General features: G+C 48.9%; 3 protein-coding genes across 3 annotated transcripts; 1 reads left to right on the plus strand and 2 right to left on the minus strand.

The window, feature by feature from the left end:
- Positions 1–271: 271 nt before the first annotated feature.
- Positions 272–4,172, minus strand: PC9H_006043 (uncharacterized protein; the record flags this gene model as incomplete). Its single annotated transcript, XM_036775597.1, has 14 exons — positions 272–478; positions 532–792; positions 844–993; positions 1,043–1,318; positions 1,378–1,891; positions 1,956–2,117; positions 2,165–2,326; positions 2,379–2,501; positions 2,551–2,640; positions 2,694–2,797; positions 2,852–3,067; positions 3,118–3,416; positions 3,473–3,833; positions 3,885–4,172. 14 exons carry the CDS (start codon positions 4,170–4,172, stop codon positions 272–274), a joined length of 3,213 nt encoding a protein of 1,070 aa, XP_036631616.1.
- A 3,233-nt stretch (positions 4,173–7,405) lies between these two features.
- On the minus strand, positions 7,406–9,063 carry PC9H_006044 (uncharacterized protein; the record flags this gene model as incomplete). Its single annotated transcript, XM_036775598.1, has 12 exons — positions 7,406–7,456; positions 7,505–7,728; positions 7,801–7,814; positions 7,869–8,029; positions 8,084–8,143; positions 8,192–8,248; positions 8,304–8,348; positions 8,407–8,489; positions 8,542–8,665; positions 8,739–8,894; positions 8,948–8,960; positions 9,020–9,063. The coding sequence occupies 12 exons, from the start codon at positions 9,061–9,063 to the stop codon at positions 7,406–7,408; spliced, it is 1,032 nt and encodes a 343-aa protein (XP_036631617.1).
- A 516-nt stretch (positions 9,064–9,579) lies between these two features.
- Positions 9,580–12,168, plus strand: PC9H_006045 (uncharacterized protein; the record flags this gene model as incomplete). The annotated part of the gene is made up of 15 exons (XM_036775599.1): positions 9,580–9,628; positions 9,683–10,038; positions 10,097–10,285; positions 10,514–10,593; positions 10,642–10,868; positions 10,921–11,010; positions 11,060–11,108; positions 11,159–11,224; positions 11,270–11,330; positions 11,382–11,467; positions 11,519–11,739; positions 11,795–11,814; positions 11,865–11,955; positions 12,008–12,039; positions 12,088–12,168. 15 exons carry the CDS (start codon positions 9,580–9,582, stop codon positions 12,166–12,168), a joined length of 1,698 nt encoding a protein of 565 aa, XP_036631618.1.
- Between the last annotated feature and the right edge of the window lie 58 nt (positions 12,169–12,226).

Here is a 12,226-nt window from a genome sequence, read left to right on the forward strand (position 1 = left end):
CAAGAGTAAAATAAAGCTTGCAAAGTTGGCGGCAGTCCATCAGCGCTGATGACGGGAATATGGGGCGAAGGGCGGCTAAAGCACCAAGAACACGTAAAGGGTGCACCCATCTGACCGCGATGTGAGCGTTGCTTGTCGGCTCTTGTCGGTTAATATGCTCCCCGACGCTGAGAGTCGCACGAGTTATAATTGTTGCTTCGAAGCCGTGATGATTCGGTTCTGGAGTAGCAAGATGGTACCTTGATATAGAGCATTATACCATATAATCACCTCAGGTAAATAGGCCTCCATTAATCCAGTATCCCAACCACTTCAAGACACTCATACCCGCCACATCTTTTGCTTCCCTTAACGAAGGGCTTAATTCCTGCGCCTTCGCTGCCGATAGTGCTGGCAGACCGCCACTTTCCCTCGCGCCTTTCGTTTCCCCAGGGGCATTGGCAATGTGGCCGAAGAAATCAAGAAGTTTGACGGCAGGCTGCAAGAACGGCGATTACTTTCAATGGGAGTTTAGAGAGAAAAATAACACACAATCTGAAGGATGGTCTTCTCATCTGCCCCCATGGCATGTGTCTGCAGCAACTCGTGCCATTCTTTGAAGGGGATCAATGGCAGGGTGATGCGGCCTTGAGTATTTGCATGCAAGGCTTGTTGGATGGCTGTGAACACTGAGGTCCAAGTAACGGGTCGAGGATGTACGATGTTCACGACCAAAGGCAACCTGCTGCACTGGGAGAAAGCGATATCAAGGGCAACTCGCGCGACGCAATCCATCTGGATCCACGACACAGTCTAGTAAAGATTCAGCAGCTGCATGGGTAAGTCGAGTCCAAATGTACGCACGCCCTGGGAGTCAGGCAGGGCCTTGAGAGCGATACTGGACTTCACGAGGATGGGGACCCAGTCCGTGAATGACCAGGCACCATTGGGTTCGCCACCACATATCTGCCCTATCCGTAACGAGCATGCTTGTATCCCACTGGCAGCAAGAATCTGATGCACTCGTGAGATCGTGAAAAAGGGCAGTGCTTGGTGAGCGTACCCTTTCCACAACATATTTTGATTCGCCGTAACCAGCACCAATGGCGACATTAGCATCGGGTATGATATCTTCTGGAACAAGTCCGTCGCCTTGCCATGATTGCACTGAGGATATGGAGGACATGAATAGGAATCGGATTGTCGACGCTCGAGGCCCGGTCCTTGCCATGTTGACTAAGTTCCTCGTTCCAGCGACGAGCGGTTCGAAGGATGGAAGTGACAGGTTGAAGTCAAGTCTCCATCCGTTGTGTATAACGATTGTTACAGAATCTCGCAGCTTGAGGGTAACAGACCACAATCAACGCCGTCTGAGTAGCTGAATATACATCGACTCACATTATCGTACATATCCTGCTCTAATGCGAGATAAGGTTTCGTTAAATCGCCTTCAAGAGGAACCAGCTTAGGAGACGCTAGCAACGACACATCCAATCCCTTGTCAAGGAAAGAGATCCGTTGTCTGACACTGGCAGGAGTAGAAGCGTTGCGGTTGAAGGTGAAAACTCGCTGGACGAAGTCGTTTTTCAACAGCGCACAAAGCAGCTGTGAGCCAAGTCCCCCAGTCGAGCCCGTCAACAGTACCGTCGCACCACTACTTACGACATCGCTAGGCGGTTTGATGGGCTCAAGCTTTGAGGTGTTCAGCTGGATCATAGCCTCGATGCGGGACGCTCTGTCTTCAGTGGACGGAACACGCCCAGACGCCAAACTAGACAAGGTATCTGCCAATTTCCCGACGGAGGGATTGTCATAGACCAAGGTCTGCGAAATGTCAATGCTTTGCCGAAGAGCAGCTGGATCAGAACGCAGTGCTGCAGCGATACGGTGGCGTAGCTGCGTTGCGGACAGGCTAGTAAGAGGCCAATAATTCAGAACGCTATTGTTGCGATGATACGGAGGATCTATCAACCCACCTATCGAACCCTTCTTCAAATAAGTCTCCTTCCACGGGCAAGGTATTATTTGGCCTCAAATCTAGTATCTGTGCCGTAAGCCAAGTGCGCAGACCTTCGGGTGACCAATCTTCAGGATCCTTGACAGTGCTGGAGCTTACTCCAGCATCAATAGTGTCGTATCTACGCAAACGTGAGGGACTTGATGATTCAAAGAAGTGTATACGAACAGCTTCTGTATATCATCAGCGTAGAGAGTTATGGCAGCTTTACGCATGACGGTTCCCTTCCCTGCACGAGGGAGAGGTCTGTCCGGAGAGACGAACAAAAGCATATCCTTGTAGATACGGCTAAAGGTAGGGGCAGTACTATTTGCTTCTTCGATCGTTTGCCTGCAGATCAGCCACTTGAATGAGTATATACGTCGAAGGAAGATAAATTTACCAGAGGAAGTTTCGAAGCGACTCAAGTTCCTCGTCCGATTTGGGATAACGAGTGCGATCCCTCAGTTCAATGAGGACTCCAGGTTGGATTTGGCGTTCGCCAAACATAACAACACCTTGGATTCTGTGGATCTCCATTACTGAATGTGTACATAGAAAAGCTGTAAACATACGCTGGATGGCTTCCAATAATCGTTTCCATCGGCGTGGGCACCGTCTTCTCGCCAGTCGCATGCACTATCAGATCGTCCACCCTGGCAACTCTGCGGATGCCAATCTATCATAAAGCCAGATTGCACGGAAGGAGCACACCCACAATCGCCACAGATTACCCTTCGTAGGATGCTTCTCGAACAAATCTGATGTCGCATAACCATTATCCGGCAAGTTGGGCACGTTGATATGTCCTATTTTGCTTGACTAGAAACGTTTTAGTTCAGTAGGCGGATGTGAGAGTGAGTCGACAACGCTCACGAGGATGTGGAGTTCATATCTTCTAGCGCCCTGAGGAATCCAACGAAAATGATCACTCTCTGGGAATTGCATATATTCCCAATCGTTTAGATCATCTCTGTAGAGCCAACGGAGAGGAGCACCAAATTCGGTCGAGCCATACAACGAGCGGCAAGCCACCCCAGCCGCCGCAAGAGCGTCTCCTACTTTCTGCGGGGGAGAACCACCAGACCAAACCTATATACTCGTCAGTACGACGGAGATTTCTGAGCAAAGAAAACGTTTACAATAAGGTAAAGCGATTTGAGATATTCGAGGGTGTCAGGCGAGTGAGACCAGATTTGGAGTAGTGTCGGGAGAACCACAATCACATCGCATTGAACACGGCGCGCATGATCCAAGATGTTATCTGGGGTAGGCATAATGGGCGTCGCCGAAGCCGACGTCATTGTCGGTGGATAAACTCCCGCTGTCACTCCAGCAAAAATGGGGCATAGCACTTGAAAGTAGATGCCGAGCGTATGAAATGAGGGAAGCGCCATGCTCCCAAACCGATGCGAGGAGTGTTTTATGTCCGCTACACTTGCTATGGGTTTTTGGGGTCAGAGCAAGGCAAACAGGTTCGACAGCCAGAAAACTCACGGAGGGCAGCCCATTGTAAAATGGCCAACTGGGTGAGCGGGATGACCTTCGGAAAGCCCGTACTTCCAGATGAATGCAGGTATAGAGCTATGCTACTTAGACCTGCTGTTGTAAGATGTTCTGGGTAGGGAGAAAATGCGTCACCGGCCCGTTCTTGGCCAAGGTGGGGATACACCTCCCTTAAAGAGGGGATCTCCTCGATGCTCACGGAGAAGGTTTCATCGTCTTTATCAACTTCCGCTCGAATGCCTGCAAATAGGCCCTTCAGTGATGTATTCGTGCCCAGAATACGATGGCAATCCACGGCCTTCAATAACCCGATTACTGCAAGAGGCGAATTTCGAGGGGAGATAGGGAAAGGCTGGATATTTTTCTGAGGGTACAGAATCTTACTTCAGGCAATACGACTCACCACCAGGCCTGCTTTTATACACCCCAAGACCAGCGCTTGGTAAACAATTGTGTCGCAGGACGCAATTATAGCCACTACTTGACCAAGTTGTTGGGGTGAGGCTCTGGGGCGCACATGGTGGGCGACGCGGTGACATGCTCTTGCAAACTCCAGAAAGGTAACAACTATTACGCGCTCTGAACCCTCCTCTACAAACACATACATGGGAAACGTCGGATTGCATTTGAGGTGGAAGTCGATTGTTTGCGAGAGCAACAGAGAGCCATCAGTTGGAGGAAGCGCAGTCATACTGGCGGAAACCCCACCCGGATATGGGGCGATACATATATGAGGCTCATCAATGCATCAAGACCTTTGGAGTAAGATGACTCACGAACGGAAGTTATGCGCTCGAGAAGGTCCCTCCTTGCGTGATTAATCGGCCATGCCTCCGTCCCCGGTGGTACGGCAGCCTTCTGGCTTGAAATTGATTGGTCATTGTATGTGGTCCACGTTGGAATCATTTCCGTGAGAAGATCACAAGCAGCTAAGCTCAGAGACCCAAGACCTCGAAACTGAGTCGAAGATTGTCCGACGAGCGAGGGACACGTTGAGGATTGTGACCCTCTGCAAATGAGAGCGGTAAGGCATTTGCATCGGTTCTCATAGCTTGATTCATTGAAGCGGCTAGTAAGTAGAAGTTGAAGAGACTTAGAATCACGTGCCCTCGCGTATCGAACTCCAGCTCACGGCAATCGCCGAAGTCACCAACAACGCAAGCCTAGAATTGAATACTATGCTGCTTCATCGGTGCATCAGAAGTACATTGCTCGTCACCTTCGATACAGAGTATTTTATCGCCGGGGTGCCTTCCAATGACCACCCCGTGAGTAAAATGGTCACCCCGTGAGAATATGCGCTGCTCTGTTGGCTTGCGCGCAAGCTGCGAGCTGACTTTCAAAACGGTCACTCCGTGGGAGAATGCGTGCACTTGCGCGTTTCTTGCCAGCTGACTTTGAAAACTCCAGAACCTTAAACCTTCTGCAGCGCTTTGAACGCGGTTACTGAGCCAACCGGAAATCAGTTAGCTTTGCATGCCTGAGTAGATATTGAGCAATTACTTCACCAACCATTTCCTTGCCATTCACAGTTCACAATTATGGGAACATGCCACTAAAGAAGACTCTTAGTATATAGTGTATAGATTGGTGCTGCTCGGAGTAATCAGAACTAGATACCAGTTAAGGAATTGTTAAGAGATTGCCCAAAACCTGCTCCTGATGAGCCCCTAAGGGGCTATAGGGTCGTATCTACTAGTGTAATTCTTCTTTCTACTGCTGAGTCCCGTTTAGGATCAAGTAACTGGAGCCAACACTAATTAGCCAGCCATTAAGAAGAATGGATCTAGCAGTACATATGGTATATGAAACAAATCTGCTACAGATGTAGCTTTTGCAGAATAAGAGCAGGTGTAGTGCCATATGAGCCCTGTGCCTCTTATCATGAGTGTATACAGGTAATAAATATGCAAAAGAGCACACTGCACCGTCTCTCTTGAATTCTGACAGTCTTCAGAGTGTTCAAACATCTGAGAGTCAGTATAACACGCCATCTCCTAATACCCCTAAGGGGTAAGGGGTATTATTGGGTATATATCAAAGAATTTCCAAGTAAATATGTAGAAGATACAAATTTGGCTTCTATAAAGGAATAAATGCACCTCTAGAGCTCCGGCAATAGTACAGGATGAATCAGCAATAGTTGTGCTAGACATCATACATGAATTGCTGAGCTTGTGCCTGCCAGAAACCATCAATTATCATCACTGGGTGTGCCCTTCAGATTACCTTGACATCTACCCACCCGACCAGGTATCAACCGGTCTTATACTTATGTCCCTATTCACGAAGCAAATATAAATCAATTTTTATAAAGTATCAAACTAACACTCTGATTAGGCGAGCCCGCATGAATTAGGTGGGAATTCCCATGTAAAAACATATTTTTTCTCATATACCTTAACGCGATATTATATAAGCTTTCACATGATGATATTCTGCCCCGCGGGCAACGTAATCGCTTTCTCAGACGGAATGTCATTACCAATCCGGGGGCACCCTAGCACCGTCGTAGAATGACATGGCCGGCAAACTCAGTATCGGCGGTGGTTGCGCGGGGCTTAGCCACTTGAACTTGGTCACTTGGCTGCTGAGGTGTTTGATGCATCGATGCATGCCATGATGCTCGGACTAGGCAGAACTTGGAAGTTTCAAGTATCCGTAATTGTGAGCGCTCAAGCCCCCGACATACCGTAGAGTAACCCTCAAATTCAGTGGCGCAAAATGCTCGCCATAATGCTCATCTGGACGACTCATCTGGCAAAATATATGTGTGTGTATCTGTAAATGTACTCCCAGTATTGAGTTCCGCAGCCCCGAGCTTTGCGTAATTAAGAGTTTCGAGTCTCAGAGTCTCACTGACCAAAGACGAGCAGGGCTGCGTGCAGGGCATCAAAAACCACATCATCTGAAATCGATATCCAGATTCTACATAGTAGAACGACTACACCACGGAAGCGTTGACACTACAGTGTATCTGCAGTCGTTGGACGACAGGAGACAGGGCGTGTCACTCCGATTGAATGGCTGGCAGAACGACATCAAAAGTCGAAGACGCACCAACGGTAACAAGTTACAGCCGTCAAGAAAATTCACCCTAGTAGCATGCGGTCAATGACAGAGAAACTTCACGTTGTTGCGGACTAGAACCTCGCCAAACGGCAGGAAGTTCTTCCTCATGCAACCCACGGCGCAGTAAATCACGGTATCCATTCCTCTGCATCATTCCTCTGCATTACCTAGTATTCATATAGTCGGCACTCACAGGCGCTGTTACTCTTCTCTATCAGACCCCAGGGCTTTTCCTCTCTTCAAACACTCCAGTCTGTGCCTTTCTGCACTACGCTTCTCCCGCCCTGATTCGACTCCCGTTCCTTTGTGCTGGTTGTGTGGTCCACACATCATGCCGCTCAGTGAACTTGTCCTCCGACTGATGGTCTTGTATAAATAGGTATGGTTTTCCATTGGTCTATCAGGCTCTCGGCGGACATACCTCACCATTCTTTTGCCGTCGAGCATCACATCTTAGTCAACACAAGAACACAAGAACTTTGATTCAATCATGCAGTACCCAATCATATTTCACCCACTGAGCCGGCACCGTCAGTTAACTTTGAAGGAACTTCTTGTACGAGCGATCTGCTTCCCGCCGAGGTACCCTCAAGGACCCCCTCGCGTCACGTTACAGTTTCACACTACACACTTACCATCAGATTCTTCTCTGGGTACAGCTTCAGTGCGTTCTAGATACACACAAGAGAATTCTACCAATCCCTCAACGGACGCCAAGTGTTCTCCGAATCACACATGTGTTGATGGTATGATCTAGGACAATAGACACGGCCATAAATTAAGAAACAACATGATACGTACGGGAGGCCTATCTTATCCAAAAAAAGTATTTACAACAGGATTTGACGTAAATCACACAAATTCGGTCGCTGCTGGCTTTGAGAAAGAAGATGTTCCATTATGCTACGCTATATCAGTGGGAATCAATGATGGAAAATCAGGTGCAAGTACCTTAGATATGTCATCAAGCTCTGTATCTTGGTGTACGATCTTCGTTGTCTGCACGTTGATGGTAGCGGGGGCCGACTTCGCCGCACGTGAACCGGCGAGAGTGGAAGTCATGTCCGACCAAAGGACTGATCGGGTTTGGCTTGCGGAAACGTCTATATAGCCACCGTGACGAGCGGATAGGATTGCACGGGAGTTCAGCGACGCAAGCAGAACGTTAAGAGTACCTATATCAGGTTAGACCACGCATCAGGAGGATGTATCAGTATCCAAACAACAAAGTGGTGCTTACAGTCTACCGAGCGTCAAGAAGCTGTGATGCCATCGCCGATTAGTAGAGGGAAATAACAATCATGGCAACACCCACAAGATGAAGTGAAAGCTGTTCTCAGACATCGTGCGCCACAGGATAACCTCTATGATGGCGCCGATTGTCGTGACAAAGCCCGTCTCTATTGTGAACTTGATGATCTGATTCAGTGACGAACTTGAGCGACGGAAGTGCGACTTCAAGCTAGCTCGAGCAAGCTACGATGCCAAGAGAGTTAGACATGTACGTGGGTCATGGACGGTTGAACGCACGATAGTAATCATCGCCGTTGAGATCAAGATGTCGCACACAGCGCTGCTGATGAGCCAAGTCTGATAGGGTATAAGTAAGAATACGCGGGGAATTCGGCGGGCACCTACATCCACCCACTCCGTAAGAGCTAGGAGGGTTAAGATCGAGTTTTTCTCCTTGATGACCTGGTCACTCCATTGAGGTGAAATTGAAACGAGTGTCGATGGAGATGTAACGTACCATTGCGTCGTAATAGGTCGCCGCGCAGAGTTGGAGCAACGAGACCTATGAAACAGTTTAGATAGTTAGATAGGCAAGCTATCGAAAACTGCAAGTGGCTGACCAAAACAATCGGAATCGATATCCAGATCTTATTAGACAACCGATAGATACGCCACGCAAAGAATATTTGGACCATGGATGCAACTAGTTTGTCAGGGATTAGCCATGCTCTGGTATTGCAAAGGGGGGGTCGTACCCAACGCGTTGAGAATCGGTAAAGGATCCCAAGACCAGTCAATGGTCAGGAGGGTCTCGACGTCACCCCAATTTTTGCCAAAGTTGTTCCAAGCAGCGATGGTGGTGAAAAGGGTAAAGACGGCCTCACAGACGAAGACGATCCAGACTGTTTTCACCATCGTAACTAGTTGGCACACTCAGCTTCACTAAACGTACCGAGTAGCTTGATCCAGCAATTATCTTTCGGGAAATGGGAGACATAAACGGCTGTAAAGTTGGCTTAGCATTGAGACTGTTTAGGGCGGTGGCGGACTTGCACATTTGCACGATAAGCATGCCAAATAATCCGCAGCCAAACATGTAGCCCAATGCCTACCCGAGCGTTAACGATATCGAGCGATACAATAGTGGCAACAGCAGCTCACCAGTGGTCCAGTACTGGTCGCGAGGATACATGAGTTGTGCAAGTTTGCCGGTAGTGAAGAATTAGGACTTACAAGTTAGGGATGCTCGCGATGAAGGGCGACTGTGGGGGAGCCATGTTTCCGGAGGGTCGCGCGTAACGCAGGGTTGAGACCAGGAACTAAGTCCTTTCGGAGGAGGGGCCCTTATAGAGAATTAACACCAACGACCGGCGTTTGTGTCAGGTGGCTCATTCTGTATTGCCATTGAGCATCAGTTGATGGGCAAGGTGAAGTTGATGGGTCCTTGCCATGGAAGATGAATTGTGTGAGATTCAGTCAGATACGGACACTAAGCTGCCCCCACGCGGTGCGAGGTTTCAAACTCTTATCGCTGATGCTTCAGCTGTAGATCTCTCGTACTTCTAGAAAGACGTGGGAGTGGTTGCCGATGTGCCATCGTGAGTTTCGACACCCACACAGTAGGTTGTTTATCCATATTTGCGGTAGTGATTAGATCAAGTTCCTTTTCGCAATGTGGGTTAGAGGGGAACGAGACAGGAGCTCTAGATGATGATGCCCCAACTCGCAGAGATATAAAGCCTCAAAAGGATGGGATATCCTACATCAAAGCCCCCTCATCGGCGATACAAGACATGGTTCTACCGACTTTTAATCCTGAATACGACATTATCTTCGTTGGAGGTAACATTCATCAACTATGGATAATATTAGAGGCTAACCTAGATGTGTCCCTAGGCGGCGCGTCCGCGGGCGTTGCTGCAGGCCGCTTGGCCGCTGCTGCTCCCAAACTTAGAATTCTCCTTCTGGAAGCTGGCCCATTGACGAAGGACATGCCTGAGCATGTACAGCCAGGTCGTTACATCACCCATCTTGTTCCTACAACGACGACTATAACCCATAATGTTGCCAAGCCCAGCGAGCACTTGGGAGGCCGTTCTGCCATCATCCAGTCTGGGCGGTGCGTTGGCGGGGGATCCTCTGTGAACTTCGTATTATATAACCGCCCCTCCGCATCGGACTTCGATGATTGGGCGAATGAATACAACAATCCTGGTTGGAACTCTCAGGAACTGATCCCTTTGCTACAGAAGGTGAATCATACCTCGCTGGCGAGAGTTCATCTTGCGCGTGAGCTAACACAATGACCAGGTGGAGACATATGAGATCGATCCCAGTGCACCGACGCACGGCTCTTCCGGACCTCTGAAAGTTTCGTACGGTGGTTTCTTCAGTGAAGCCGGAAAACAGTTCCTCGATATTGGCCCAAAATATGACAAACGCCGAGTATTGGGGCAAGATGGCAACGCATGTGGCGTGAGCTCCATCAATACCTTTGCGGTAAGTCAAATGTTAAGACCTTCCGAGAGCTGCTATGTTAACGTGAACTCAATCATTAGCGTTGGCCGAAGTAAGAAAAAGCCATGATCCTATCATTCTCGTCTGCTGATGACAATTGATTTTAGATGGTGTAGTGTCGATGGCAAGCGATCGGACGTACCAGTGAGTTTTCAAAAGTTTCACCACTCAACATGATAAGACGCGAAGACCTGACCTGGAATGCGGTAGCATCATTTTGTGTACAATCAAATTGGAAGTACGGGGCTCGACCTTGTACATGGTGGACGTGTGAAGCGCGTTCTATTTGAGTAAGACCACGCAATGTCCCTTGGGCCATATTGTCATTTTTGCGGCAGAGACAAAACGGCGACCGGAGTCGAATTCGTCTTCGACAATCGCGTCCACCCAGAGGCGCCCCAAGATCTCTATACCGTCCGGGCTACGAAGCTCGTGGTCGTAGCCGCTGGGGCCTTCGGGTCACCGGGTGTCTTGGAGAGGTCCGGTATTGGTGCTCCGGAAATTCTCAAGGCGGCGGGCATTACGCCCCTTGTTGATCTCCCGGGTGTCGGTGCTAATTACCAAGGTGAGCATCAAATACCATGGGTGTAACGTCGGTAACACGAGACTACGATCAGACCACTTGTTTGGGGTTGTGCCGTACATCTCCGACCCGGAAGTTGAGACATACGACTTGCTTTTCAAAGGCGATGTTGCAGAGTGGACGAGTGAGTTTGCGAAAAAAAAGTTAGAGAGTTGGCTAACTTATGGCTGCAGAGGAACTTACCCAATGGGCCACTGACGGGACTGGAAAGCTGGGTGCCAAGTGGGTTGCCATGTTCATCTCTAAGTGTTGTATTCAAACTGTGGCTTAAGTGGTGTCGACGCGGCCGTTAAAGTTCGTCCGTTTGAAGACGAACTGAAAGAGTTCGCCCCCGAATTGTTTGCATCTAGTGATTGGCTGCTCGTCTAAGTTAATGGTTTCAGCTTCCCTACTGACCAGACCGGTTTCCCACCTTTGAAGTTTATCTGCGGTGGTTATCACCTCGTATGTCCTATCAACAGATGAAATTCCGCGATTGATTGACAATCTTCGTAGGCATATCCGGCGTCTCGTGGGAGCGTCCACATTGTGGATGACAACGTCTATACTCCTCAAGATTTCGATGCGGGCTTCTTGAACCAGTATGACCCGAACACATTGTGACCTGCTATATTCTCACTGAAACATTCTAGCCCTGCCGATGTCGCTGCCTTGCGATGGGGCTATAAGAAGAGTCGCGAATTTGTGAGGCGCCTCCCACTCTTCCGGGGCGCGTTCCCTCCTGTCGCTCCAGCGTTTGCCGAGGATAGTTCAGCATCCCTGAAGGACACGACTACGGTGGACCTTGACGCACCTAATCTTGTATACTCAGCTGAAGACGACAAAGCCATTGATGAGTTCCACCAGAAGTTCGGTAAGTGCCGGAATCTCAATATATGTATACACATCAACTTACATCTACGAAATAGTTGCGACGACTTGGCACTCTGTAAGTATCAATTGGACTGCTTCAGTTTAAGAGACTGACATGATGAGTAGCTGGGAACATGTGCCATGAAACCTCGCCAAGACGGAGGTGTTGTCGACTCGCGATTGAACGTTTACGGCGTCAAGAACTTAAAGGTAGCAGGTTAGTATCCGTACTTCGCGACACGAATTGGAACTTAACCTCTCTATAACAGATATATCTATTCCGCCTTCGAACGTAAATTCCGTGAGTATGACCCCCATCACCTAGATGTTGCACTCATGTTGCAAACAGAACACCTATTCTACCGCTCTCGCGATCGGCGAGAAAGCTGCCTTGATCATCGCTGAAGAACTCAGGATCACTGGTGTTTAGTATGTTGAGATGTGTCTCGCCGACGCGAATATATGATGATAATGTACAATACTCGGGT

The sequence above is a fragment of the Pleurotus ostreatus genome (genome assembly GCF_014466165.1).
Source record: "Pleurotus ostreatus strain PC9 chromosome Unknown scaffold_4, whole genome shotgun sequence".
In the NCBI taxonomy this organism is placed as follows: domain Eukaryota; kingdom Fungi; phylum Basidiomycota; class Agaricomycetes; order Agaricales; family Pleurotaceae; genus Pleurotus; species Pleurotus ostreatus.